We start from the raw sequence: 26,169 nt of genomic DNA, 5'->3' as shown, positions 1-26,169 counted from the left end.
ATCTTCTCTGTGATTGACACTAGATAAATAATGAACATTATTTACAAAATATTTTGTTTCGAAGTTGTCATTCCATCGTTTCTCATGCCTCAAATTAATATCCTTCACATTTGCATACATAGTGCAGGGATGATTTTCGGTTTAACACTTGGAACGTCCAGTGTACGGCTTTTATATCCGGCATATTTTTCTTCAGGTATCACCAGCAAGTACATTGAATACCGTGGTGTATAATTGACGATCATATACCATTTATGGTGCAAGAACGTATTATTCGCAAGCTAAATTGCCTTATAAAGTTGCCGTATAATATGAAGAATGTTTATACTCCTAACACACGTTTTAAAGTAAGAATTCGTATGTTTTGCGACAGAGGTCAGTCAATTCCAAGACTCTTTAGAGTTCCTGGATGTATGAATGTGACGTCATATCCGAGTACTCGCAATCCACTCTCTTTATGGAGAAGTGCGAACCACCTACAAAATGGCAGCGTCTACCAACGGCTGTTTCTTCTTATGCACTGTCTTGGTCTGTTCACGACTTCTTATTGGCTGTCCTGCATCCTCTTTCCCAGAGGCGGTGAACCCACTGGATAGAATGTCGAAAGAATTGGTGCAACAAAGCATTTCGATGGCTGGGTAGATAAGCGTTGGCTGGCTCCCCATGTAGCACGGAACTGTTCAACCAACGTTTTCAGATCGTTATTGTCCTTTTTTGTGCCAACAGTTGCGAAACTGCTGGGGATGTCCGTCTTCTCTTCTACGCTGTTCTATACCCTGTCCCAGCTAACTGTAGAGCAGGGCCCCACATATCGGCAGAGGAGGAGCATTTCGATGGCTGGGTAGATAAGCGTTGGCTGGCTCCCCATGTAGCACGGAACTGTTCAACCAACGTTTTCAGATCGTTATTGTCCTTTTTTGTGCCAACAGTTGCGAAACTGCTGGGGATGTCCGTCTTCTCTTCTACGCTGTTCTATACCCTGTCCCAGCTAACTGTAGAGCAGGGCCCCACATATCGGCAGAGGAGGAGGAGGAAAATCGAGTGGTGAAAGCGCAACGTTGCCAACCGTACGGAAATTTCATGGCATGTACGGACGTACGGTCCAGACTTTACTCCGTACGCTATATTCACGGCTTTTCAAAATTTGCTCTTGCAGTTTTATCCCTATTATTTCCCTAAGAAACTCTTAAACCAATCGTACGGACCTGGAGACAAAAATACTGTCCGTTTGCCATGTGCGTTCGGTATTATCCTTTTCAAAAGTTTGCAACGCTTACAAAGCCAAGGAGGAAATCGGGTAACTCCATTACACAATCCCGTTTCTCTCACTGTTCATTGGTGGAGCCGTCTCGCATCACTACTTGCGCAGAGACTTGTTCTCGTTCGCCTGGTCTAGAGTTAGCTGGTACGGAGTTTAGTCCACCGTTTCTGTGATGAAGCGGAACCATCTTTTAACCACAGAATATATTTCAAAATCCAATGCATTGGATGTGAACGAGTTCCTTTAAACTGCACCTGGAAAGAATTCGAATAGTTAGATGTATGTATAGACTAAAAATTCACATGTCACATAATATGTGCAGTTAAATTTCATACTGAATAAGGATAATATTATCCTTCCCCCTCCCCATAAAAAGAAAAAATGCTGCGATAGTTGTTCTTAGAAAAGAATTAGAGTAGTATGTTTTGACCTATTATAAACCCGAGAAATGATGAACCCCCCACAGGCAGATTTGCCTACACTTAAAACTTGCTCAACATGCCCATATGAGCTTTTTGCTCAAGTGTGGTACTCCGTCTAATCCAAGATTTTTGTAAAAATGCCCTCGGGAATTTCCTGTGAAATGATGAGCCCCCTGAGATTGATTTGACTACACTTGCAAAAGCCACATCTGTGAGATTGTTGTCCATAAGCTTGTCAAAAATATGCCCTTCTTGATATTTTTTTTGCCCACACCTAAAACTAAGCCACACACACCCACACCCACACACACACCCACACCCATCACACACACACACACACACACCCACATACACACCCACACACACACGCCCACACACACACACACACACACACACACACACACACACACACACACACACACACCACAACCCACACACACATATTTACTTCCGGTTTAAGTTTAATTATACACCAGGCTCAACTTGTGCAATAAGCAAAAATCTTCTAGAATTGTTCTGTGACTCTCTCATTTCTTACATCATAAACATATGATTTTTCACCTATGAGAATAACACTACATATGGTGTCATCAGGGAGTGTATCGTGGAATTCACAGATAATTTTAATGTTTGTCCTGTCATTAACCACAACTTTTTTTCTTTTTGAAGTGTTGATGACAAACATGGGTCTCTGTGCTTTGAATTCATCTGGTGTGTAATACATGTCAGTATTGCCAGTAGTGACCCTTTTGTATGCTGTAAATGCTTCATATAATTTAAGAAAATCATCCTTGGACATGTCTAAATTATAATTTTCTCTAGGAAATACCTCATTTCTGCCATTTTTAAGATATATGTTCTTGATGTTGCAGTTATCAAATCTACTTGAATTTTTTTCCTGATTATTGTGTCTTCCAGTCTGAAACAGTACCACCACAAAATCCGGCATGTCATATTGTATACTGGAGAATGAATTTGTAGCATCAAACTCATAATAAGTACCAGCGGCAGGCTTCTGTACACATTGATATGTATAAAATTGTAAAGGAATCTGTGGGTTTTTTATTATATCTGCTTTGTATTTAAGAGCATAACTGGCTTCATATTCAACAACCGGGATTCTTAGTTCCATAGTCTGAATAATGCATTTGCCCTCATCAGGTAGGGTATTAGGCAAAGCTTCCCCTGTAGAGTTTAATGTACTGTACCTCATCAAAGCATTATTATCATTGGCAGCTCTTCTAAATGTGATTCTTAAACCACCCTTCCACATAATATCTTTGTAATCTGAGAAGAATCCTGGCAACAGGCGCATGGGGAACAGCACTGTGTGGCTCTTAGATAATATTTTATCACCAGCCTCAAATCCACCTATTTTGTAGTATGATGCCTCGGTTTTGGATAATTTTAGTGTGGCCAAAGCTGTGGAGGTAATGCCGGGATAATCCACTCTGTTTATAACAACACCATGCTTTCTGATCTCAATTTCAGAGAACAGATGCGGCACAAAATTGTCTACCAATCTTATATTTGAATTTGCCGGATAATCTGTTCCATCGAGCTTTACAACATCAAATTTGATGTATAGATCTGCTCTGTGGGGGTGTATAAAGCCATCCCCTACATCAAGATCAACCTCAATCTCTGTGTTGGGTTGATTTAAATTTGCAAATGTCCTGCTGTTTGGGGGGAATGATTGTAGCTCATAACTCTCAATATTTTCCATTTTTTTTGTATGTATTTTTATTTAAATATTAATCTCCATGATTGCAGTTGTTGTGGCTCCAGCAAAATCAACAAATTCTTCTTTTTCATTAGTGACCATCAACTCAATATAATCTATTCTATTATGGCACACAGGAAAATATAATGTTGGGGATGGAGTGTAGATGATGGGCTCCATAAATTCAGAGTTAGGTTTGAATGTTGCAATAATGCCAGTTTGTTTGTGAGTGCCTATGCCATTTGATTTGGTGATCATACCCTCGGCCACATTACAGTGAATATTTAGAGTCTCTATGGCTAAGAATTTAGGTATATTAATAGCAGTGTGTTTGATGGCTGGTTCAAGTTTTGTGTTGTTCTCAAAGCCTAACAGCTCTCCTATAGTACCCAGATCCACTGTTTCTGTAGCAGATACAATCTCTACTCTGTGAGTGACAGAATTTTGAGTTAATACTATACCTCTGGGTAATTGAGCATTTAAAGTGGACAGATTATACTGCCCTGGAGTGATGACAATTTTTTGATCCCCTACTGCAATTTTGTTGTTGTGGTGTGTAATATTAGGGATCAAGTACATGCCATAAAATGCTCTGAGAGCTATTGTTTTGGGATATACTATATCATCATGTAATTTGAGTTTCAATATTGAATTTTGGCTGGTGAGATGGAATACCCCCATGATGTTTTAAATACCACAAGGCCTTTTGAAAATCTTCAATTGATGGTTTATTTATTTGAGACAGATATCTGAGAACAGATAAACACAAACGTCCACAATTAACATCTTTGAAGTTTTGAACACGGGCATTATTGTAATAAAGATTAGCTGATTTTAGATATTTTACTAAATTTTCAGGTGGAACACCTCCAAATGAATCAAACACAAATGCCTCATTTTTTAAATATTTAAGATAACAAATCCAGTGAGTGCCCTGATTTTTGAACTTATCCAAATTAACAATGCCACACTCTTTGTTGAGTGGTTGTTCTGGTAAAGAATCAGACATGTACACACCTCTAAAATTTTTGATGCCCAGTGGCTTGATTAAAGCTTCAATATCTTGGTTTGTAAGCGGCTCTTCTTTTTTTAAAACTTATTCATGGCTCTCTTAACACCTTTACCTTGATTCTCCATGGCCAGGGCCCGACCCTGTGCCCGAGTGGTTAGCACATCGCGCTGCGACGCCAAGGGTCCCGGGTTCGAATCCCGGTCGGGCTTGGTTGTTTGTGAATGTCCATTCATCAATTTCATCATTTCATCACTCATCCCCATCTTCGCAAATTAGACAAGAGGCACAAAACGCGAAGTAAAATAAACTAAATCAAATCAAATCAAATCCATGGCCAGGTTATGGCGCTTCAATTCATCTAATTCTGCCCTATTTTTCTTGGCATCTATTACTGTTTTTGCTATGGCAGCTGATCCCCCAGCCAAGCTCCCAACAGCCCCAAGTTCTGCTAAGATGGCCGGGATAGTAAATATAAATCCACCCACATGTGATTTTTTCCTGGATTGCTGTATTTTTTTTTAATTGGGGGGTACTAAGCAACAATTTCATACCATGGCCCTTGGAAATACAAGAGCTTTTTTTCTTGCGCTGCTTTTTGGTTAAAAGACTATCAATAGTTTTAAGAGATTTAAGACCTGCATAAGGTATTTGATACATAACACCCTTGGCCTTCATTGTAAGTTTATTATATACATATTCACAGCCCCCACCCCAGTTTTTCTTTGGTGTTCATAGCTATGGTGGTCCCCAATGCTGCTATTTTTTCACTTAAAGAAGCATCTTTGCTTACAAATCTACCAAATGCAGCCTCTTCTAATTTCTTGTCTGCAACATGTCTCTTGTCAAGATCAGTATGTGTGTTGTATGCTATGTCATGGTCTCTGCAAGCAGCATCTAGGGGGATTAACACCAGGATCACCTCTGTTTAATCTATGGTCCAATTTTGTACCGGGAACACAATACTGATAGCCTGGAATGTGTAGTTCAAATGGTAGCTTGTTTATAATGTCATTAACCAACCCCCGACCCTCAGAAATATTCCAAAATTTAGGTGGTAGAGTATTAATAATTTTATAAGATATCCAATCCCCTTAGTGTCATTCACTATAAAATTAGACAATTTTGTGCTTATCATGTCCATAATTCCAACCTTTTCATTGTAAAAATTGTGGTTGCCAGCATTTTCCTCCCCAGCTATCACCAATAACCTATCTACAAGTTTCCTGACATCATCAACCCACACAAATTCTTTAGGCAGGGTGTTGTATTGTTTGATTCCACTGCCAGTCTTGATCTGTGACCATATGGGTTTGATTAAATTGTTGTATTTTGCTCCACTGCTAGACTTGACTCTTTTTTGTGTGGGATCATTGTTCTGGTATAGAGCATCTGATTTTATTAATATTTCTTTGTAATGCTCATAATCTTGATCTGTATAGCTGCCAGGTCTTTTCCTAGTCATCAGTTCCCACAATCCAGGTGTGCCAGGATATTTAACAAAACCACCTTTTTCTCCAAGATGAGATTCTGAATATACAATGAGATCTTCTCCCATAAATGTTACTCTGAAATTGCCAATTCTATGTATGATGCTACCATCACGCTCTGTGTCAGCATATAAGCCAAAAACCTCATCTTTGTTGTCTTTAGGTGTGCTTAAATATTTTTGAGCAAGAAGACCCAATTCAATAGGATCCTGAGTAGCTTCAATTCTTCGAGGAGCAACAGGACTAGGTGTATGAATACTGGAAAGTGGGGTGATTGGATAATCTAATATGTTCCTTGCAGCTACAGGTACAAGCTCTGCGATCAAATTTTGATTTTGCTCTGTAACAGTTTTGATATTTTTACCTAATTCACTAATAGCATCAATAATAGGCTGTTCTGTTTGCTTGTGTTGTTCATAAATTCCTCGGTTCTGTGATTTCCATCCCTTAAATCTTTTTACAAGATAATCTCTTAATTTAAGATCATCAATAATTGGCCTTTTCATGGTTATTTATATATGTTTCAATGTCTAGAAAATTGTTGATTTTATTTCTGTATTTGCCACTATTGGGTTTTCTTGTCATATCAATTGTGACAAACCCATAACTGTTTTGATTCCAGCACATACTGCAAAACTTGGAAAAATCATTGTAGCTCAAGTCCCCACCTACATATTCATCATGTATGTGTTTGAGGTTGGTATGATCTTGATGAAACACACATATAAAATTGCTGTTGTCTCGGATCAGCTGCTTCGGTATTTTAGAAAAAGTCTGTGCCAGGTAGAAACAATCTATGTTTTTGTGTCGGCCCTGTGTAAAAAAATTTCTAACCTTGTTTTGATTATCCAGTATAATGTCATCAAACACAACAACAGAATTATCGAGACATTCATGGAGTGGCTTAACATCTGATTCAAAAGTGGCAATATCCAATCCATCATATAGCTTCATCAGCTGCTGATATTTTAATTGTTCCAAGCTCTTAGAGAAGACATACAAGTGCCTGATTTTCCAGTCTAACCAGTTGGGTGTCAATAAAAAATTATCAATCATTAGTGCAGTTTTACCACAAGCCGATGGCCCAACAATAAGACATCTAATATTATCAGGCAGCAACTTGCCATTTCTCTTAATCTGCTGTTCAGGTTCTGGCAGCCTCTTTATAACATCCCAGGTGCTCATATTATCACTTTGTCTGCATCGATCCAGCTGTGTTCTGGAAGTCCTAGCCATTTGACAAATAACTTGTTGCCTTTTCTGCGGATGATTTTTTCTATGAGATATGTGTCAGGCTGTTTAGTTTTGCTGAGTTCTTCTTCATAGAACCGGCCTTTGAGAATTTCTCCTCGGTGGTCTTTTATTATATATGTGTTAAGGGTCCCAGGTTTAACTTGAACCACCGTAAATAATTCAGTGCTCCAGTTTCTTGTAAAGCCTCTTTTGAATAAGTGCTTATATTTGCTGATTCTTACTTGATCACCCACCTTGTATTTGGCCTTTCTTGTTGTTGGCTGGTATCTAGGATAATAAACAGTTCTGATCAATTTTTGCTCATCAGATGAAGTTGCCTCAGAAAGTTTCATGTTGATTGTGGAATGGACCGAGTTGTTATATTTAGGTAGAAGTTCTGGAAGAATATTAAGCCATTTATAATTACCTTCAAGTGTAAATTGTTTATACATAAGATTTTTTAGGGTTTTGTTGAATCTCTCTACAATTGAGGCTTTGAGATCACTGTAACTCGAGTAATGTTTTATTGACTGGCTTTTAATAAATTGTTGGAACACAGAATTATAAAATTCTTTGCCATTATCTGTTTGCAAATAGCGCGGTGATCTTCCACTCTGATTGATGATTGTCCTGAAGGCTTCTGTAACACATTTTCCAGTCTTGGATTTGAGTGGCACAGCCCAGGCAAATTTTGAAAATGTGTCTATTACAGTAAGTAGATACTTGTAGCCCTTGTTGATTTTGTCTAAGTTTTTCAGCTGTCCACTTGCCATCTCAATCAAGTCGCTCTGCCATAAATCATCTATGCCTTTTGTAACTACTGGCAGTCTCTTATAATTATGTCTGGCTTGTCTGTGTAATTCATCAACAATAATTTGTCTAGACATAATATGTAAACAGGAATATTGCAACTATGGGGTGTTCAGCAGCTGATACTACAGGATTTTCTAAATACAGTTTGTCTCCTATTTGTATATGAAATTCCAGAGAGCCATCATCTTCAGCATAAGATGTTTCTAATGTATTGGGATCTGTAAAATCCTCTAACTCTACACTGGTGATTTTTTGTTTGTTGTCAGCATTTGTTATTGATAAGGTGGGGTAGTGGTGTGCCTGTGGTTGTAGCCAATATTTGATCTTGATTGGTCTCAGTGTGCCCCCAACAAAAAACTGGTAATAAAATTGTGCAGGGGACAGCATATATATTTTGCCACCTGGTGTAAATGGTGAATCATATTCTTTGTTGGGGATGCTGTACAATTCAAGAATTACTGTATGTTTAGGATTCTCGATTATGCCTGTTATTTCCTTTTCTGCTGTAAGCAATCTGCTTGTTACAGATTCAAGGTGCTCATTGATGGTCCTAACAACATCATCATGGCCTGGCTTGATTTTTATGTCCACAACAAGTTTTTTGTATTGTTGCACAATTTCTTGTAGCTGGGTGGCAAAAACAGACAGGGCATTTGCTTGATTGGATTCCATGGTCCCTAGCTGTTGCTTGATATTAGCTACAATTTGTTGCAAATTTTCAATAACTGCCAATTTTGAATTTTGAGCAGTAAGATCATGGACCTGTCTTCTGATATCCTCAAACAGGGCATGCAGTTCATTAATATGTTGATTAGTTGGTAGAGTGGCCACTGTCTGAGTAAGTTGTTTGATCTCTGTCTGGATATTCTTGATATCTTCTGATTTCAATATGCCATTCACAGCTCTCTTAATATTTTTAAGTTCCTGTGATGTAAGCAGATTTGTTACAGTATTTTGCAAAGATTCAAGTGCCAATTTCACATTATTTAATTCAGAAGCATCAGCCACATTTTGCATAGCATTTTGGAGCAGGGCTATATCTGCCTGAGTGGGTGTTGATTGTTGTAAAATTTCAAGTTTTGTTTGGATATCATCGATCAAGTGATGAAAATGAGATAGCTCAGATTCAGTGTTGAGGTTTTCAAGCTTTGTGATCTGTTGCTGGACACTGACAAGTGTGTCTACAATACCAGGCAGGCGGGATTCTAGAGATTCTTGTACATTTGTCAAATCACTTTGCACTGCTGCTATTGTACCCTCAAGATGGGTTATGGTACTTTGAATTTTTCCAAAATCTTCATATGTTTCAAGTTGCAGCTTAATGTTGGCAACACTCCGAGTTATTGCACTCAAAGCATCAGAAGATGGCAAGTTGTTCATAAAATTTTCAAGTCTCTCAATTTTTTCTTTAACCTCGGCTATGGCATTGTTCAAGGGGTCCAGATTAGGTATCTGAAGTGATTGAATCTGTTCCTTTAGAGTGGAAATCACTAGATCAAAATCTTCTTGTGATTTTATGCTTTTGGCAAATGTTTGGAGCTGTGTCTGGACATTATTAATCTGCTCTTCCAATTGCTGTTTCAATTGCTCAGAGTTGGTGGCCTGGGTCTTAAATTTGGCTTGAAGAGCTGCTACAGCTTCTTCTAAACTTTGAAAATTATCCAATGTGGCCAAATCAGTATATTTCTGAAGCAATAATTTGAGTTCTGAGTCAATTTTAAGAAGAGGGTCCATGCATTGTGATTGTAAATTTGTAATTTCTAGTTGAAGACTGGCATTGAGTGTGGTTTGTAAAGCTTGTAAATCACTTCTTAATTTCTTGACTCTGACATCAAGCATCAGAATCTCATCACTGTGATCTTCATGTCTTGTATGGCCAAATATATCATTAGGCATTTTTGTTTTAGTGGTTATTTATTATTGAATATCTAATTCTTAATTCTATAAAAAAAGGTATGAGCTTGTCATAGGATCCAGGGACCTCAATATATAAGCAGTCACCAGCAGAAACAGTATATACAGTGCCAGAAATCATGTTTGAGTGCTTAATTCTCTAAATATTTCTCCCTACTGAAATCTTGACATTACCCTCGGGGGTTGTAATAAATTGCAATTGACCACCTACAGGTAATTGGTAATGATTTAAATTATTGTTAAACATGTACAATGTTTTACCTGTTTCATCATCAACATCTGTAAGTATGCTGTTCAGATGAATAATTAACAAAGCACTTAGTTTAGATATCATATCAGAAGAGGGTTGTGGTGTTGGCAGGTCCATAGTAGCCTGTTTTTTTAACCCAAATAAGTTCATAGGCATGCTTATTTATTTCAAATCATGCTCTGTAATTGGGCATTGATTGCCATTTTTCAAATCACAATGACCCCATTGTAGAGTATGTATGCCACATGACAAAATGCATCTCTTATCATCATGTGGGTCCAGAGCCACTTTTCTTACAATATTTGTAGTCAACAAGTGATCCACAATCTGAATTCTATTTTATGATGTTCTGATTGTGCTACATGATTTGAGGCAATTTTTGTAATCTTCAAATTCAAGTTCTTTGTCAACAATTACTCTGCCAATGCCCTTGGCTTTTTTGCAACAGCACCACTACATGTTTCAAAGCTGTACATCTTGGCCCTTAACCCAGCAAATGCCACAATAACATCATCAAGTGTCTCATCTTTTAACTTGCCAGGCACTTTTTTGTTGTGGTGTTGAATTTTTGAATGTTCAGTGGTATCAAAATATTTAAACAATTCAGGCTGTGCTATATCTTGATAAACATCTTCTGTTTGAATATCAAGAACAAAACTATCTGTGTCCATGTACATCAGTTTTACACGATCCTTATAAAAAGGCTTCAACACATCATAATACAATTTTAACATGTGTAATTTGGCCAATTCCAATATCACAGCCCCTACATTAATAGGCTTATCAAACTTAATCTTTGTTTTTTTCATGTTGAAGAGTGCCATATTTTCATCATAAATTCTTCTATAATTGAAATTAGGCTTTGCAATCAAATTTTTGCTCCGGCTGGGGTCAGTAATTATTTTAACATCAGTATGTTTTCTGACATTTTCTATGGTTTTGCCATACACTGAATTGACCATCAATTTAAACAAGGTCTTATCAAATTGGCTCAATGCAGATGTTCGAAGCTCTGTGTTTGTATCAATATATGGCTTCAACCATCTTGAGTGTCTGAACCTCAAAACTTTTCCAACTCTCGTCACTTGAACACCATGATTCATCAGGAACTGGAGGTTTTTGTAATATAAGACATAACCCTGTTTTGGCTCTAGAGTCATCATCAATTTCTTCTGTTTAGAGCCAGGTGAGCACTCAACCTCAGGAATTGGGGGCAGATCAGAAAATGTGTTGTGTAAATCATCAGGAATTGTCAGATCAACCTCTAAGAACAGGCCATAGTTACTGTCATCAAAATCCTTAAGGTCTTCAATATTGAAATCTTCAACCCACTCAAGCCCTGCATATGGCAGTTTATCCATCATAGCATAACCATAGAGGCTATTGGCATCCACATACAGTATATAATTTGATGGCAGTGCTGGATCATAATCAGGAATATATTTTTTATTTGCTCTGGCATATCTCTGAGAACATTGCACCATGCCTCCTCTTATACATTGTTCCATAGACAGATATATATCTTGATCCTGGATCAGATCCAATTGCATTTTAGTGTTTAAAAACATTGCAGACCATGCTAGGCCCGGAGCACTGTAAAAATACATTGGATCCAGCTTATAATTTTGCATGGAAGATTTTCTAAATGCCTGCAGTATATCAGCTAAGAGGGTCACATCAAGTTTTGAATATGCCTTGTGATAATCACCAAATGTCTGGCATTTTAAATTGTTCCACATCAACTGGGCATGGTGATAATCATCATCAGTGATTCCAGATGCTCTGATTTTGCTGTAAAACTCTTGTTGTGGTGGCAGAGAACACTCATCAAATTTAGAAAAATCTGTAACATAATCATATGGATATACACCCTTCCGCCTAATTAATTTCAGCTCCTGATTTGGAAACAAAGCACATGTGATTTTGAATTGATCATCAGATAATTGAGTGGCCAGTGTAGCCAGGCTAGCCGATAAAATTCTGTAGGAATCAAGAAATCTTAAGTGAATAGGAACACCATTAACTTTAATTATTTTGCTAATGGCAATATATTTCTCATTATTTTCTGCTAAAATATTTAAATTCTGCTTGTCAAACCCCTCGTACCTGATCAGATGATGAAAATCATAATTGGATGCACCATGGCAAAATATGGGGACAAATTTTGGTCTCTGGATCTTAATATTACAGCTATTACACAGGGCCATTAAGAATTTACCATCTGTATGGGAATGGTGATGTACCTTGATATTTGCATCTGAAAATTCAGAATCACATACCGGGCATTTTTCTGCATTGTTGAAATCTTCAATCTGATCCTCTGTTAAAGGCAACATGGGTTTTGATTTTAATAAGACATTAGATGCTATGCAACGGCACTCATTTTCTATTCTTTGTGCAAATTCTTTGATGGCATCTGCTCCCATCTATAAATCTTCTTTACTAACAACCCAATCCTGTACAACAACATAATAAAAACTAGAAGGTTCATGTAGCTGGTATGATGTAATTGAAGATTCCTCAGGATCTGGACTGCAGAATGCAAGGGGTTTGAGGTTTGATTCAAAATCACAGACTATATATGCTGGGTGTTCCAACAAGGCTTCAAATTTTTTGAATTTGGCATTTTCACTTGGATTTGGCATCACCATATGAACAGGTTTATGGTTGCCACAGTATTTCAGATGCTCAATTAACTTGTTTTTAGCAATTTCTGCATTTTTTTCACGAACCCCATTTACCATTTTTTGACCATCAAATACAGTTAAACATCTTCGGCACAACTTAAATATTGTCCTATATTTGTCTAGTTGTTTTCTGACTAAAGCTTCAAGATTATGTATCAGAGTATAATGGTGTGTATCATCCCCTTCAATTAAGAGCAGATCAATCGGAACAGCAGAATCATCATCAAATGTACTGATTCTGAGAGGTGCTATCAAGCAATTGCCACGGCCAGTAGAACAAATAAATACATTAATAGATAATTGTTTACCATTAATATCCCTGGCCTTTTTTTTCAAATTTATCAATATTCTGAACAGACATTGGATATTCTAAATCCTCCATTGCTTCATCAAAATCATGTTCATGCTGTATATAATAACTTATTCTCTCAGGATCCCTTAACACTGGATACAAAGCAGCTAAAATACACCACAAAAAGCATTTCTCATCATTATTTTCTATGTTAACCACGGCTCTTTTGTTTTTAATATTGGCAGGTAAAGGCAAATATGTAGATCCTTGTAATGGGTTGAATTCAGAAATATTAATATATAACTTGTGTGAAGATCCGCATAGGCTCCATCCAGACTCTTTTCCAGCAAATTGAGAGTGTTTAATATTCAATTGATCTATCAAACTGCTTATTATTTTGTCTGAATTTGCATTTGAATATACCGGTACAGTTTCTGTTATGTGGGGCTGTGTAAATTTTGTGCCATTTGGCTTCTTATATTGTGTAAACAATTTGAGGGACAGCTTATAAGAGCCATTTTGTGCATTTAGAATTGCCTGCACATCAGAATTTATACTGTTCAAAAAATTCTTAATGTCACATTTTGGCTCTGATACAAAACGGTGATCCCTAAGTTGGCCATTAAAACTGCTATGGATAGGTGGTACATAGCGTGGCTGCTTTGCTGCTCTAGCATTAACAGGTGTTTCATGCTTCCTTTTCAGACCAGATGTAGATGGTTGAGGGGGCAATGTTGATGACTGTGCAGAGCAAGTACCTTTATGTTTATAAGTGAAGTATTCCATGCTATATTTTCTATGGCATTTAGGGCATATTTTTGTGGGAGTTCTGCATTTGTCTGGATTACAATTCTTTTGGTGCCTGGCCCAATTGGGGCTGGTTATATTCTTATTGCATTGATTACAATATTTTTGATTTGGCATTTTTGTTGTTGTTTATTATATAAGATTTCCTGGAGTTCAAATCAAAATTCTATGCTTAATAAAAAATATCAGTTGGGTTCAGCAGTGTGTTTTGTATATTTAGTGTGTGTGTGTATGTGTGTATGTGTGTTAATATTTTTGGCTTTGGTATTTATATAAAATTTATTGGGGTTCAAATCAAAACTCTATACTTAATAAACCTATGACAGGTTGTACAGGATAGCCTACATGCACAAAGATAGAATAAGTATTGATCCACTGAAGCACGTCTGCACAGGCATGTCGTGATGTGCATGGAAAGGCATTGACCTAATACCATGTGTCATGTATTGATCTTGTATAACAAACTAGGGCAAATATAAACCCTTTGTTCAATATATTAGAAAATTCTATATATTGAATCAAACAAACCTATAATTCAATTTATACAAATCTGCTATATTTAAAAAAAAAATAAGAGGAGCACTGCAACAACACATCTGTACTCCTCAGCCACTCTCACAATACTAACTGATATGTAATACAAAAAGCTCTTGCATCATAATTTGTTGCACAACATAATGCAAAAGCTCTTGCATCATAATTTGTTGCATAATACAAAAGCTCTTGCATCATAATTTGATGCATAACATGATGCAAGAGCTTAGTTTTAGGCGTGGGCAAAAAAAATTTCAAGAGAGGCATATTTTTGACAGGATTATGGACAACAATCTCACAGATGTGGCTTTTGCAAGTGTAGTCAAATCAATCTCAGGGGGCTCATCATTTCACAGGAAATTCCTGAGGGCATTTTTACAAAAATCTTGGATTAGACGGAGTACCACACTTGAGCAAAAAGCTCATATGGGCATGTTGAGCAAGTTTTAAGTGTAGGCAAATCTGCCTGAGGGGGGTTCATCATTTCTCGGGTTTATAATAGGTCAAAACATACTACTAATTAGATAGGGGAAATTTCTAAAAATTAAATTGTTCCGTTAATCAAATCACACTTTGCGCATGACTTATGTAAAGCTAAAGAAAATAAAACTTGGCATGGTCAGCCTGGCTGTATCTTTGATGTAACTTGCAACCTTGAAAGCTCAACCAACCTAGGCACATATTCCTAGTTCAATAAGAAATGGTCGTAGTTATCAGAATCAGAGCCTACCCTAGTAAAGGACAACTCTGGTACTTGCCTGAAGCTCCGTGCCAGTTAAAAGTAATTGTTTGTGTACAGTATATTATGAGTTTATGGTGTACCCAATCAATGAAGTAATCTGATATTTCTTGACTTGTTTTGACATAAAATTACTTAATTCATATTTCACACAAAGTACTAAATAAAAACTGTTTTTAAATTCCTCAATCAAAAATAGATAATATACAATATTCATTTAATAATAGAATGAAATAATGAAGTGAAAATATTTTACATGAAACAATTAAGTTGTTTTTTTACATCAAAATGCAATGAAAAGTAAATTCAAGAATTATGATAGATAATGTTATTGGACATGATTAAAATTGTTAATTTTGTAGGAAAAATAATAAGAAATAGATGTTGAACACACACAGTTTTGCAGTTAAATATGATGAATGTTGCACCATTGACATTACAAAGTATGGAGAGAGTTTGTAAAGATTGACACTAATGTAGATAAAGCTGAAGTTTATAGAAGCCCTCCTCACACACACGCACACGCTTTCCGATGTTTGTGCCAATTTTTCCGCAAAATTAGTTTGGTATTGAGAGCTGAAAGAACACGCGTCACGGTGTTGCCATATCATGCGGTACGGTACGGTACGGTACGCAATGCAGCCGTCTGACGCTGACTTGTTATGAAAAGGAACGAGAGTGATGAAATGTGTTATTGTTTTTCGAGGAAAACGGGATAACAACGATAACAACAACAATGATGAAATGTGTTATTGTTTTCTCTCTTCATTTCCATTTCCCTTACAACATGAACAAATTAACGAAACGAGCATTGTTTACAGGTTACCTTTTCAATCCATTCTGAAAATACTGAATATATACACTTGCAATAACCATTTCTTTCCGAGGTCGCTGTTAGAGTCTGCCCATCTTTCAATTAGACCGCAACTGAATTGCACAAAGTCCAGTTGGTGGGGCGTCTGACTTTCACGCGGGAGACCCGCGGTGGTTTGTGGAACTTTTTCAAATATCCCGAGCGGCTCCAGGGTCGACTCAGCCCAAGTGAGTACCTGGGGCAAAGTTTTTTGTATCAGAATCCCAGAGATATTATGACTGTCCTTAAAGATGTTTCCCCACCTTGAAAAACTCCCGAATCTTTCAACGAAACGCGCAGTTTCAACAGTGGGATGATCTTTCCTTCCATAATAAGAGTAAATACGGCGAACGAATAGCGTCTTGCTGAAAGATATCTACATTTGTTACACATTTACTGATATTCTTCTTCTTTCCTGGGGTTTCCAGTTTTGAAGCCTCGCATTGATATATTTATTTCTACCACATTATATTCTTCTTTCCCTATGGTTGTTCTTAGACACGCCGGCAGCAGCAGCAGTCCTGTCCAGAACTTTATTTACAAAATTGATTGGACCCCAATTGTTTTTCTCTTGCTCAAATTATTTGCACTCAGAACAAAGCATCTCCTGCGTTTGGCCTTTGAGAGAAATTCCTTTTCCTTTTAGTGCATGGTCTCTTTGGTACATTGTCATCTCGAGTATTGTCTCCTGTGCTTGACATTCTTCACACAAGCACACGACACATTCAAGCAGAACACAGAAATTATGTACAAAAAATAACACACTAAAACAACACGCTATATACAACAAAGAATACTCTAAATTCAGTAAACACTAAATAAACGGACCGGTTAAAATATCACAGCAACGCAACGCAACAAACAACACGTCCTCTCCCAACAAAATGAAAACTGATCGCATGAAGAATTGCCCGATAAGCGGCAACACCGAGATAAAAGTTTTCTGTTGCTAGGTAACCAGGGCTTGGGTGAAGCACTGGGAAGATTTTGATTGGCTCGCATGCCAGCAATCCACCCTCCCGCAGTGACGTAGACCCGCTTTCTCCACGTGCTTCACAAGCGTCAATACCAAACTAATTTTGCGGCAGGTAGTAAATGAATTTTCAAGCTTCACTCTTTCTTAGATCATTTTGGAAAGAAATACCATACTCGTACTTCACAAGAAACTGCTAACGCAGTCACTTTGTAATCGAGGGGTCCTAAATTTTATTTCTGGTAAACGTTCACGGTACAGTGGCTCGGATCCCACTTTAAACTGTAGGCCCATTCTCGGTTAGTTCACCTGGACGCAAAGTGGACAGAAAACAAAATTAGCGAAACTCTTCTCACGCAAAGAAAAACCTTGATATAGCATAGTATGTCTGCATTTAATATGTAGAAAATGCTACACACTGCATTTCCAAAGTCATATCTACGATATGCTTATTCTTGGCTTATGCTTCTGTTCCCCTCCCAAAAATATTTCTAGACCCGCCTATGTTACAAGCTCTTCAATAACGTAGTGTCGTAGAAAACAATGAAGAAGATACATAGATTCAATACTGGCCTCGCCAATGGCGTAATGTAAACTTTGTCCCCTTATAATCAAGGGGTCCTGGGTTTGATACCCAGTGGAGGCACATGGCACAGTGGTTCGAAACCCAATTTAAACTGTAGGTCCAGTCCCGATTACCCATTCTGTGTACAATTCAGTCAATTCAGCTTGTACTTGGTTTCAAAATGCAGGAGAAGTAGCCTCCTCGGCTTTCAAGCAATGTATCTTCTCAACTGACAACCGACACCCTTGATATTATTGAGATGAATAATAAACTTGTAATGTTTAATAAAATCGTAACAGTCGATTTGCAGTTCTCGAACAGTACACTTTTCATTTCAAGGCCATTATGCAGAAGTATGGTAGTAAATTGATTGATTGATTGATTGAATTAAGTCCACATTATGCACAGTAAGGCTAATCGGGACTGGACCTACAGTTTAAAGTGGGATCCGATCCACTGTCCCATGTGCCTCCACGGGGTATCGAACCCGGGACCCCTTGATTAAAAGCAACAACGCTACCACTGCGCCATCGGGGAGGCCCCGGTAGTAAATTGAAAGTGAACTGGCACTTTAATATACCTATCGTTCAAACCAAATTCGTACTACGAAAATGTATATAGGGTCTCACAAACTGCTGTATTTTTACAGGGAAAATATACATGGGCTCAAATGCTTACAAAATGAAAGACGAACTCTTACACACTGAACATAGGCTATGTAAGATGTCAAATCATAATTCGGCGAGTGAGTCTTTCATTCTGTATACATTTATGAGAGCATGCTTATATTTCGATGTGAAAATACAATCGTTTGTAATGTTTCACGGACATTGTGAACATGGTGTGCTTGTGCACATATTTTGCACCCTTTATATTACACCAAAACCAACACCGTACTTGTGATCAAGTATGTGTAGTGAAATCCCTCTTACAAAGGATGAGCGTTCATGTCTCTTTAAATTGTATTTCCCTAGATATGTTACAAGGAATTCCGTTGCACGCTGATTGAAGTGAAATCCATCATTCCTCATACGCTCTCTCAATCACAAGAAACTATAATGACGTCCATCAATTATTAACATTTATTTTTGGTTTTAAAGTAATCGCTCCTGACCCGTGGCGGCGATTCGGGTGGCTAGGGAGCAGTTGCCCCCCAATTTTCGCCACTTTTGCCCCCGCACTGTACTAAATCTTATATACAATGGAAAATGTATTGTCTTTGCTCCCCCAGTTTTGCCACCTTGCCCCCTCCCCCCCCGCCGGTTTTGGAACCCAATCGCCGCCACTGCTCCTCATGATATTATTTTGGGTTTAAGTTTGTGTGATCTTGGAGAAAGATGCATGCAAATTTAGAAATGCAATTCTCATTTTTACCAAACGTATGTACATTGACAAACTCTATGGATGATTTTATTTTCATAGATATTCCGTGAAAACACCGAGTCAGCTTTGGATAGCTGCAGTCTGGAGACGACAACTCTTGAAGCTTTGGAAGTAGTTTTGGATGAAGACAATTTGGACATTGATTCCGAAGTGACTCTGTATGATGCTCTACTTCGGTGGTCAAGAAAGGAGTGTGAGCGCCAAAATCTCCCAGAATCTCGAGAGAACATGAGACGTGTTTCTGGTGATGCATGGCGGAAAATCAGATTCCTCACGTTAGAACCAGAGGAGTTTGCAAATGGTCCTGGAGATTTGAGCTTCCTGTCTGCTGAAGAGTCGCTCCCCTTCTTAATGCATTGGCTTGTCCCATCTACGAAGAGGAAAGAAGCAACTATTAATACTGATAGTAAGAAAAGGGAAGCAGAAGAGAAATGTGATATAACTGACATTAGATTATTTCACCTGCCTTTGCTGCGTCCTCATTTCTTTAAATCGGAGGGAAATATAGTTATTAATGAAGTTTATCAATTGAAAATGAAACAGAAGATCATGTCGTTCACATTTCCAACTCAGACATGCAGTAGTCTCCCAATCAATCATGTAAGTTTACAAGGAAACTGCTTTGATGTTTCTTACAAAGAAATAATTCAAGTGGATTTACACTGCAGAGAGTATCATCGGACATTTTACACAGAATGTTATAATCCGTGGAATTATATCCAAACGTTTGTTGTGTGTGAAAGATGTAGAAATGGACTAGGACAATTTTGTGATTGTCTTGTTGTAAACGGAGGAGAAGAGATAAGTCTTGAAATCCACCTACATTCTGTAGGTTGGTTTCCCCTAACGTTGGCACCAAATGTACATAAAAATTACAGATTGTTAAAAAGTTCATGTAGTCGGACACATCGTTTTCTAAAATATTACTCTAGTCTACCAGCGTAAATTTTGCTACGTGTGTCCATATTTGTCTTGTAAATTTAAATGCTTATCATGTACATTAGAGTCACTTTGCAAGTGGAAAAATTACTTAAAATGAAATTTAACACGCGGATATTAGTTCTCAACGATTTTCAACTTATTATATGATTTGCTATTAAATAATTCATCTTAATTTATAATCGGTGTTGCGATGTTCAGACCCTATAAATACCCTTCATTTTATATTGTATCAGACTTGTTATGAAAACTTTCACTGGACTACAAACTATTTTCTCAAGGAGGGAGTTCATAACTTTAGGGATGATTCACTTAAATCCTATATGGGTATTCATTTTGGTCTACAGTTGTGGATAACAAACATTTGACTAGACTATAAGGAGTTATCATTCTTATACTCCTTGAGAAATTTTCCCGGAGGGCCATTATACAGTCATATATTTTGCAAGTTGTATGTCTTTTAACCGCATTACTTCGTTGGGAGGCGTAATCAATTATATAGTTATTGTCTTCAAAATCACTTCATACATTTCTGTTCATAGCATTTTTTTTTTCTTTACCTTGCAGATTGAACAAAGAATAATAAAATTCCCCTGCTTGGCTTGTAGGTTGCAGGTCTACAATTAGCATTCAGATACTGGCGGATGTATGAATTATGCTTATGTGGTAAATCTTATGTTAGAAATACAAGAGCAACAATCCTTTGTATCATTAGGAATCTCTGTAAATCACAGTACATCACTTGTGAACAATTATTTGATTTTATCTATTATCTAAATTGAATAGTTTGATAAATATATATCACATATTGGTACATATGTTTTTATCTCTAATTTGAGTCTGGAGAACAGATTAGTTTGTTCTCTGTTGTAATTGTCATATCCCTTTCCCTCAGACATACATTCGTACTGTTTAGATCTTTCATATTATAGAGAAGATGCATGACTTCAAACCTGGGATTGTTAAACATCCAGGAACCCAATTTGGTTCCTTAACAGGAAAGGAATATATTTTCTCGCACAATTTAAATTCGGTCGAAGTTGCGTATTCTTTCATTTCAATAAGGAACTTATAAGACCCTATTTAGACAGATCCGGTAAAAAGGATCCTGGGCCGTATTTAAATTGATCCTAGAAAAATGTCCCTGGAGAGTGTATAAATTAGGCCCTCTGTTCATTATAGGAACATAGTGTTGTAACAATATATCGAAGTTAATTGTTGTGGATTGTTTGTTTGGACTACTATTCATAACTGACCAAGCAACGGTCAATCTACCTGTGTCACATGTACTCACGAAAATATTGTAACGTACCTTTGGCATGTGTGTGAAATGTTTGCAATTTTCCATGAGCAATGACGCCGAACAATAATTAATTTTAGATTCTGATTTATTTTTTTTCATTTAAGTACCTAGAGCATGTTCACGTACTTAAGAAATGTGTAAAAACATTAGTGCAATGACTTGGAATTTGAAATTTGCTGGTTGAAGTTATGCCTTTGTAAACATGAATGTTCCATTATTTGAACAGCTGTCCCGAAATGGATACCGACGGATAAGTGCACTTTTCTCACATTTTGAAGACTTTGCGTTTACGACAGAAAATATTCTGGAAGAAAATGAACCTATCTATGCTGAGACATACATTATCCCACTAGATTCAGTGGCGTGCCCAAGGGGGGTTGGATGGGGTCATAAACCCTTTTGGTCCAATGTTACTGAAAAGAACGGAAAGGACAGAAAAATATTACAAAATTAGGGCTGACTACGAGAAAAGTATGCGTAACTCCCTTTCGAAAACTTTTGGCTTGCCACTGAATATATTTACAATTTCGGATGAGAACAGTGTAGAATATGGTTGCTCTAATTGAGTTGTTCATCAAGAAGTTATGAAGAGACTAGAAAAATAGGCAACACAAGCAAGGGAAATGACTCGGTTTGGATATTGATTGATTGATTAATTTGTTGTTTTAAGTCCACTTTATGCACAGTAAGGATAATCGGGACTGGACCTACAGTTTAAAGTGGGATCCAAACCACTGTGCCAAGTGCCTCCACCGGGTATCGAACCCGGGACCCCTTGATTACAAGGCGACGACGCTACCACAACGCCATCGGGAAGGCCTCGGTTTGGATATAAAACACTGTTGGTACATGTGCTCTTGTCTGGGTTATCTCCTTCATCTTTATTGCATCAAGATGGGAACACTGGCAACAGCTCACCATAGATTGATTGATTGATTGATTTAGTTTATTTTACTTCGCGTTTTGTGCCTCTTGGCTAATTTGCGAAGATGAGGATGAGTGATGAAAGGATGAAATTGATGAATGGACATTCACAAACAACCAAGCCCGACCGGGATTCGAACCCGGGACCCTTGGCGTCGCAGCGCGATGTGCTAACCGCTCGGCCACAGGGTCGGGCGAGCTCACCATAGGTAATTGTCACAGGCTTTATCGATAAGCAACTGCAAAATAAAAATTATATATATATATAATTACTCTACGTCGATACATTTTCCTGATACATTTCAGTTTAGAATGCATACAGGTGCAATTCGTTACTAATCAACTCGAAGTTTGTCAGTTCCAAAGCTTATCGATTAGGCCAAGAGTGACATCATGTCAGAAATCGCACTGGCCATATCACGAAGATAATATTGTAAGTGACATTCGCAGATTCGAACATTGAGCAGATCCATAAAGTCTGGCAGTGGAGCAAATGTCTAACTAAATCCATTCAAGTTGACCATCCTCCGTGAATACAATCCTACAAGATGCACTGAGAAAAAAGTCTGCTTGGCTGCAACAAATTCTAGATACTGCAATGAAATTTCTTGTTCGATATACTCCAGCAAAACGTGGAGGTTCCCAGTACTAAATTATTTCATTGACTTAATTTTGTTCATCCAACCAAATCGTTTGTATGTTGTAACTAACTGGGTGTAGTTCTCTGAACAAGGTGCTTGGTACCATCTAACTAACTAACTAACTCCCTAGCCTTCTTAAACCCAAAGGTTCATGGCTGCAGCAACACAGGCCTTCCATCTTTCCCTATCTTGAGCAAGTTCTATATACTCTTTTCCATCCCTACCGATTTCCCTTAGGTCCATCTCAACGTTGTCCCTCCATCTTCGTCTTGGCCTTCCTACAGGTCTCTTACCATCAGGTTTCCCAACAAGAATCCTGTAAACTCCTCTTTCCTCTCCCATTCGTGCCACATAACCTGCCCACATAAGTCTTCTTGATTTAATTATTCTAATAATATCTGGACATGAGTACAAATTATGTAGTTCTCAATTATGTAACCTTCTCCACTCACCAGTCTCCTCATCCCTCTTAGGTCCAAATATTTTCCTAAGGATCTTATCTTCAAATACTCTCAATTTATGTTCCTCTTTCAATATAAGGGACCAAGTTTCACACCCATATAATACTACAGGCAAAATGACTGTTTTGTATATTTTAACATTTAGTTTCTTAGATATTAAACGAAAAGACAAAAGTTTATGAAGAGAGAAGTAACATGCATTTCCTGAATTAAGCCTACTTTTTATTTCCTCTTTAATATAATTTTCATTTGTTAATATTACTCCTAAGTATTTGAATTTGGAAACTGGTTCAAACGAGTTGTTATCAATAATTAGATTTTGATTATTACCTAACACTTGGTTTCGGCCTGTAAGCATATATTTAGTTTTATCTTTGTTAACTTCCAAACCTATCTCTTTAGCAGTTTTGAAAAATATTTTAGCATTATTCTTAATTGTATTCAAATCATCCCCCAGTAAGTCTACATCATCTGCATATGCTAACAACTGAGTCAAACCATTTAATTTTAGTCCTTCTTTAGTTTCTTTTACCTTCCTAACAGCATATTCCAAGGCAAAATTAAAGAGCAATGGAGAAAATGCATCTCCTTGTTTTAACCCATCATGAATTGTAAATTTGTCAGACATATTAATACCCACACGAATTTTACTTTCTGTTTCACTGGTGCATATTTTTATCATACTAACAAGCTTCTTAGGTATTCCAAACTCTACTAATATATTATATAATTTATGTCTTTTGACAGAATCATATGCTTTTTTGAAATCAATCAATAGCTGATAGACATTTTGATTATATTCCCACTTTTTTTTTCAAATGTCTGTCTGATGTGAAAAATTTGATCTGTAGTTGATCTGTTACGTTTAAATCCACATTGATAATCACCTATAATTTCATTAGCATATGGGGTTAGTCTTGTTAAAAGAATGTTAGATAATATCTTATATGTTGTTGAGAGTAGAGAAATTCCACGGTAATTATTGCAGTTCATTTTATCACCTTTTTTAAACACAGGAACAATTATGGATTCTTTCCACTGTTGAGGGATTTCTTCTTTATTCCATATTAAACAAATTAATTTATGAATTTGACATATTAATGAATTTCCACCATATTTAATTAACTCAGCTGGTATTAAATCAATGCCAGGTGCTTTGTTATTCTTTAGCCTTTTAATAGCATCTTTAACGTCAGTCAAGTTAGGTTCTGGAACTAAAGGTTCTGCTGTGTGGACTTCATTTACTTCTGATTTATCTCCTACATGGACATTTAAAAGGTCATTAAAGTAGTTCTTCCATCTATTTAGAATATCGCTTGGGTCAGCTAGAAAATCACCGTCTTTATCTTTTATCAAGTTTACTTTAGGTTGCCACCCCTTTCTAAACTCATTTACACCTTTATATAAATCTCAGATATTTTTATTTTTGCTGTTTGTTTCAATTTCGTTAATTTTGCTTTTCAAATAATCTCTTTTTTTACTTCTAAACGTGCGGTTAACTTCTCGCTTTATTCTATTATAATTGCTTAGATTTGTATTATCAGAGTTATTTAACCACCTAAGTCTGGCCTGATTTCTTATTTCTATTAGATTATGACATTCATCATCAAACCATGGCTTACTTTTTCTCGGTTTATGGTATCCTATACTTTCTTTAGCTGCTGATTCTATTGCATTACGTATGTGATCCCAATTCTTATTTACGTCTGTTTCATTTATATTTTCATCATCATTTAAATCCTGCAAAACATCAAATCTATTTGACAGTTTAATTTGGTAATCTTTCTTAATTCTTTCATCAGTAAACTTTCCTGTATCAAATTTTAGAACTTTTAGATTTTGTTGCTTATGATTTATCACTGAGAGTCTTTCTCTTAATTTAGCAATTACTAAATAATGGTCACTGGCACAGTCAGCACCTCTATGTGTACGAACGTCAATTATACTAGTATGCCTTCTCTTATCAATGAGAATATGATCTATCTGATTATACGTTTTACCATCTTAAGAAGACCAGGTATATTTATGGATATCTTTATGTTTAAAAGTGGTACTTTTCACAATTAAATTGCTTGAAGTTGCAAAAGTAATAGTAGTGTAATTGGCCATATTATAAAGCCGAGAAAGTATGAGCCCCCTTCTGGCAGATTTGCCTACACTTAAAACTAGCTCAACATGCCCATATGAGCTTTTTGCTCAAGTGTGGAACCCTGTCTAATCCAAGATTTTTGTAAAAATGCCCTCGGGAATTTCCTGAGAAAGTATGACCCCCCTCAGATTGATTTGTCTACACTTATAAAAGGCACTTCTGTGAGATTGTTGTCCATAAATTTGTTAAAAATATGCCCCTCTTGATATTTTTTTGGGCTACCCTTAAAACTAAGCCAAGATACACACACACACACACACCTACACCCCCCCCCACACACACACAAAGCACATTGTTGAACCCAACTGTTATTTTTTATTAAGTATAGAGTTTTGATTTGAACCCCAAGAAATTTTATATAAATACCAAAGCCAAAAAATATTAACACACACACACACACACACACACTAAATATACAAAACACACTGCTGAACCTAACTAATATTTTTTTATTAAGCATAGAATTTTGATTTGAACCCCAAGAAATTTTATATAATAAACATAACAAAATTCTAATATTTATTTTTGTTTAACAGGTACAAGTTTTGAGCACATAAGCAGTTTCTGAGGAATACAAGGCAGCAGCAGCAGCAAGCAATTAACTTATAGAAGGCAGTGTGTATCATATCTAATTGCATGGATAATCTTGACACAGGATTTTTTGAGAGAAGATGTATTTCAAAATACATAAAATCTAAGTCACTTGTTGATGATTTAAAGCTTAGATTCTTTGGCCTGTCCGAGTATGACCTGTTTGCTGTGCAGAATGAAACTGAAATGCAGTGGGTGCTTGCCAGTGACAGG

General features: G+C 36.9%; 1 protein-coding gene across 1 annotated transcript in view; it reads left to right on the top strand.

The window, feature by feature from the left end:
* Positions 1–20,459, top strand: part of LOC145994088 (BTB/POZ domain-containing protein 2-like) — a 48,426-nt gene extending 27,967 nt beyond the window's left edge. Inside the window, exons 4-5 of the mRNA XM_083130176.1 lie at positions 18,988–19,354; positions 20,455–20,459. Coding sequence (XP_082986302.1) covers positions 18,988–19,354; positions 20,455–20,459 — 372 coding nt within the window. The remainder of the gene's footprint in view (positions 1–18,987; positions 19,355–20,454) is intronic.
* The last annotated feature ends 5,710 nt before the right edge of the window (positions 20,460–26,169 follow it).

This window comes from Lepisma saccharinum, chromosome 10, assembly GCF_977018435.1.
Source record: "Lepisma saccharinum chromosome 10, izLepSacc3.1, whole genome shotgun sequence".
NCBI lineage: Eukaryota > Metazoa > Arthropoda > Insecta > Zygentoma > Lepismatidae > Lepisma > Lepisma saccharinum.
This window is presented reverse-complemented; position numbering and strand designations above follow the sequence as displayed.